The sequence below is a fragment of the Prenolepis imparis genome, unplaced genomic scaffold (genome assembly GCF_030444845.1).
Source record: "Prenolepis imparis isolate NDT839.2.m4 unplaced genomic scaffold, iyPreImpa1.0 SCAF_10, whole genome shotgun sequence".
Classification (NCBI taxonomy): Eukaryota; Metazoa; Arthropoda; class Insecta; order Hymenoptera; family Formicidae; genus Prenolepis; species Prenolepis imparis.
Window position 1 is genome coordinate 707,294 of NW_028141168.1, and position 5,154 is coordinate 712,447.

Here is a 5,154-nt window from a genome sequence, read left to right on the forward strand (position 1 = left end):
TCACCGCGGTCAGTGACAAGTCCCTACCGACGACATCTGTCAATGCTTCCCTGTCTACTGCCCAGGCCTCACAATCAGCGAGAGTGTGGTCGGCTGTATCCACAGCTGCAGTCTCGCAGTGTTCGCACTGCGGGCTGTTCATTTTACCAATACGATGAAGGTAGTTCGCAAAGCACCCGTGGCCTGTTATTATTTGGGTCATGTGGAAGCTCAGCCCCCCGTGTTTCTTCTCGAGCCATCCGTATAGGATTGGCAAGATAGCCTCTCTGACCCTGCCTCCAGATAGGTTTGGGTTTTCCAGGTGGATCATCCATTGCCTGTGCATCAGGAATGTTTCCGCCTTCTTAATTTCGTTACCCTCCTCTGTTGTCCATTGGTCGTCATCCTTCAAGTCCGCTATTCTTTCAAAGGCTCTCTTTCGTGCCTTCGCTAAAAGGTGGATGGGCGGAATTCGCGCCAATACTGAGGCAGCCTCGATGGAAGTCGTCCTGTAGGCTGCGATTACCCTTAGGTTGGTAACCCGCATAAGGTGGTTGAGCCTGGGGATGTTTTTCCTCGCGGTGAGTGCCTCGCCCCAGATGGGAGCAGCGTAAAGTATCACCGAGAGGTTTACATTGGCGTATAGCCGTCTCTTGGCCTCCTCAGGGCCTCGTAGATTAGGCATAAGCCTACCTAGGGACCTAGCCACCTTGGAAACTTTCTGTTCCATATAGTCGAGATGTTCGATGAATTTCATGCGGCTGTCGAGGATGACTCCCAAGTACTTCATCGAAGTAGTTGTCTTTATCTGTTCGCCACCCACCGACAGCACCGGGTAAATGTCCGGGTTTTTTGGTCCACCGTAGAAGTCCGATCACTGCCTCGGTTTTTTGTACCGAGACTTTGAGATCCATTCGCCTAATCCTATTGAGGACAAGAGCTATTTGTAGGTTGGCTCTCGCTTTGGCTTTTTCGACGCTGTCTGCAAACGCGAGCACCAAAGTGTCGTCCGCGTAGCAGATCAGTCGGCAACCTTCTTCGGTGCCTTCTTGCAAGACTCCGTCATATCCAATGTTCCATAACGTCGGGCCCAGCACAGAACCCTGCGGGACTCCGGCGAGCATTGGCTTAGACGTTCGTTTACCATCATGATTTATATATTCCACCGATCTCTGATGTAAGTAATGCGCAATGATTCTAATGAGGTATCGCGGGAACTTCTTACGCTCCAGGGCCTCCAGTATTTTAACCCAAGGGAGGGAGTTGAAGGCATTCTGTATGTCCAGACTTACCGCTGACAACTCCCTTCTCCTCAGTTACTTTCTCAATTGTGCGTTGCACTCTTGCAAGCGCGTCGCACGTTGACCTCCCTTCCCTGAAACCATACTGGTCTTCAGAGAGCTGGTGTTCCGGGTTGTCCCTCATCCATCTATTCAGTCTTCCTACTAGGATCTTTTCAAAGACTTTTCCTACTTCATCCAATAGGCATATTGGGCGGACCTTCGGAATCTCTTCTATGGGTGTTCCTTCCTTTGGGATAAGAACAAGCCTCGCTTGTTTCCACTTTTCCGGGAAGACACCCTCTCTCAAGCAAGAGTTGTAGCACACTGTCAAAGCCATTGTCATTTCCTTAGAGATTTTCCCTAGGATACCGCACTTAATCCCATCGGGTCCCGGCGCAGTGTTGTTCGCAGCTTTCTCTCTAATGGTCCTAGAGACCTCCGTTGGTGTAATGGTCCATTCCTCGTCCCAATCGAGATCCGGGTATATCGTGGCCGGGTCGTGTGTTCGTCCTTCTGGAAACAGAGAGGTCAGGAGTACTCTGGTAATATCCGCATCCAAGGTCTCAGTGAGACTGGGAGTTGTTTGCCTCAATCTGCTGAGCACCAGCTTGTACGGCAGGCCCCAAGGGTCTGCCTCGATTGTGGTAATGAGCTCTTGCCAGGCTACAGATTTGGCCTTGCCAATTTCTGCTCTCAGCATCTTCTTGGCGAATTTGAAGGCCTCCTGCGCTTCTTCGATCAACTGTTGAGGATATCTCCTTTTCTTGGCCTTTGTCCATGCTCTCCTTGCTCTGATGGACGCCGCGCGTAGCTGCGCTATCTCGGCATTCCACCAGTAGGCTTGTTTTCTCTTCATCTGTCCTTTAACACATGAAGCTGCAAGATCACAAGCCTTCCTCATAGTGTTCTGAAGCCATCGTTCTTGCTGTTCTGCAGTCTTATTACCGTAGTCTTCTTCCTGCATCACTGAGCAACTCCACTCTAAGGAGGCGCGAAACTTGTCCTCATCAAACTTCTTCCAGTTCCACCTTGGATAGTAATTTGTGCCGGATTGTCGTGAACTCGTGGACTTGTTCACGCCGATTCCGAAGGATATGTAGTTGTGATCCGAGAGGCTCTCAATATCACTCATGACCCTCCAGTTTCGGACCAGATCCCGAATGTCCGCTGTGACCCACGTGAGGTCAATCACTGATGTGCCCTGTGGCCTGACACATGTGGGAGTTGAGCCTTCGTTTGCCAGCCGAAGGTCATACTCGGCTGCTCATTCTTCGAGAGTTTCCCCCCTTGTGTTGGTGTGTCGACATCCCCAGGCCACCGATTTAGAATTAAAATCTCCCAAGACAATGGTCCTTCCGTTAATAATTCTCAGGGCTAATCCAAGATCATCCAAGAAGCTCAAGAAGTCGCTTCTGCTAGCATTGGGCGAGATGTAGCATGATATTATATGTACATCCTTGAGCTTTACCACTACAAAGTCCTGAGCTCTGTGTATCAACGAGCATACTCCGTGCGTTCCATCGGGCCTCCACACAACTGCGGCCCGTTCGTTGGTGCTGCCGAACCATCTCTGGTTCATTGGTATAGTTCCAGGTTCTGAAACCGCACATAGCCCAGCGTTGAGCTCAATCATATGCTGGTCGAGCAGGTCCTGGGCACGGCGGCTATTCCCAAGGTTGCTTTGGAGTATCCTAAGCATCCTCCGTTTCCATCACCTCGGGCCTCCGTCCCTCTGTGTTACCGTCGTTGCTATGACTAGTATTCGTGTTAGGGCTAACCTCAGTGTTTGCCTTACAATTGGCCGATCCGACTCTGTGCCGGGCGTCCAATCCCTGTTCAGCGCAGAGTGCACAATTAACAGGGTTCGTGCAGCCTATGGCTGGATGTCTTTCCTGGCCGCACCGGAAACATGTTCTGGTGCGATCTGCCTGCGGGACATTTGTTACGCAAGTGGCCGCGGGCCCAGCACTTGTAACACTGTATTGGCCGGGCTTTTAGCAACTCAATGCGAGCTACCGTCCAACCTACCTTTATTTTCCCGCATTGCGAGGCAGAGATAGCCGCCGCAAGCGGGCATTGAGCCCATACCATATACAGGCCGTTCGTCATTGGCCGTATGGTACCGACTTTCACATCTAGTGAGGAGCAACCTCCTCTGTCCGCGATGGTATCAGCTACCTCCTCCTTGACTACAGAGTCATCAAGACCAACTATTCTAACTTCGCCCCTTGTGACAGGCCTGGTTACCGTTGCATCTTCTCCAAGTATGCCACAGATTCTGTCCTTGAGGAGCTCCGCCTTTTTAACTTTATCCTCCCCGGGTATCTCGATGAGGATGCCACCATTAGCTGCGTGTCTAATTGTGGATTTCTCTATTTTGAGATCCTTTAGAGATATCTCCGTCTTCAGTTTCTTAAGGGCGGCCGCATAGGAGAATCCTTCCGCCACGCCCTTTATCGCCACTGCAGCGGTCCTCGGGGCCCTTCTTCTTGTGGTGGACTTGGCCCTGGTGTTCAGGGCAAGTTGTGGGGCCATCCCGGGTTTAGCGGGAAGTCTTGGTCCCATCGGGGTCTTGTCTACCTGAGGGTTTGGTTCGGCCTTCTGCCGTTTCTTCCTCTTCGTCTTCTTTGTCTCAACTTTTACCCATGTTTCAGATCCCTGTTCTTTGTTGGACCGAGGATAATTTCCTGTAGTTCTCTGTTCCTCTTGTTTCCTTGGTGGCACAAGCTGAACGTTCTCTATTATTTTGGGTTTTCCGACCTTTGGCTCCCGAGAGGGAACATGGAGAGCAAGGGGTTGTGTAAGCAGGGGATTACTCCCCCTCTTCTCTTTCATGGCCTCCCGTACTTCCTTTCTCTTGGATATAAGTTCAACTATTTGGCGAGAAAGTTGGCTGTCCATTTCTTTGTAGACTCGGGAAGGGCCCACATCCACAGCTGGAATTGGGGTTGAGACGCCCTTTAGAGGGGGCCTCCTTACCACATCCTCAATTAGTCCCGGCGTGTTGTCTCTCTGCTCCCTTGTGCTCCGTCGAGACTCAATCGGCGATGTTGTCTTCTCAACCTTGTCTATTGCTCGGCCCTCGTCTTCTAAGGCGCTTTCAAATTCCCGCCTCTCTATGGCGGTCTTCAAATCAAGAACAACCTTCTTTAGGTCTTCCACGTCTCTTCTTAATCTAGCAGACTCACGTTTTGTGACTGTGAGTTCGGCTGTTAGTTCTGCGTTTTTCCTTCTCAAGTAGCCAGGGTCTCCCGAGTCCTCAATCTTCTCAGCGAACATTTTAATTATCTCCTTAACCACTATGACGCGCTTCCGTATCTGGCCGCTCAACCCACCCTGGTAGCTGCTGTCCACCCGGATGATGTCGATGTCATCGAGCCACTCCACTGCACTCGCTTCGAGCTGCGTAACAGGAGCCACCTGGAGTTCGTCTGTGGTTTTGGGCAGCGGCCGAAGTTTTGATTCTATAGTAGGCTCACCAAATCCTCTCCGTTTCCTAGATTTATTGGCGCCTCTTGTTGTATTGCTCTCAGCCTCCGAGCACGTGCAGGACTGGGTTTGAGTCTCCGACTCCGAGGTTTTAATGGTTGGAGGGGGTTTCCCTTTCGAGGGTTTCCCCTTGCTGACGCTCTTCTTACGTTTCACCACCTGCCTAGTGCTTTCATTAAGCCTGGTGCTCCGTCTTAGTTGGAAGAGTTCCCCTTCCTCCATTCTAACCTTCCTTTTCCCGAGGATGGATACTGAGGTTAGTGTAGACGCGGTTGATACGCAGTCATCCTCATACTCCATTTCGCGAGCGGATTCATATTCCGCTGTGCCCGGCCTAACTTCCAGAGGCTCCGTGGGAGTCCTGCTGGGATCCGGTCTCCCAGAGTCTCCCTGCGTGTTACCT

General features: G+C 51.4%; 1 protein-coding gene across 1 annotated transcript; it reads right to left on the reverse strand.

Moving 5' to 3' along the window:
* Window positions 1-2,526: 2,526 nt before the first annotated feature.
* On the reverse strand, window positions 2,527-2,961 carry LOC145942146 (uncharacterized). The gene has a single exon (XM_083048623.1). The coding sequence runs from the start codon at window positions 2,959-2,961 to the stop codon at window positions 2,527-2,529; it is 435 nt and encodes a 144-aa protein (XP_082904749.1).
* Window positions 2,962-5,154: the final 2,193 nt, after the last annotated feature.

Excerpts from the sequence above, each read along its gene's own strand:
- LOC145942146 (XM_083048623.1), bottom strand. The coding sequence starts at position 2,961 with ATGCTTAGGATACTCCAAAGCAACCTTGGGAATAGCCGCCGTGCCCAG.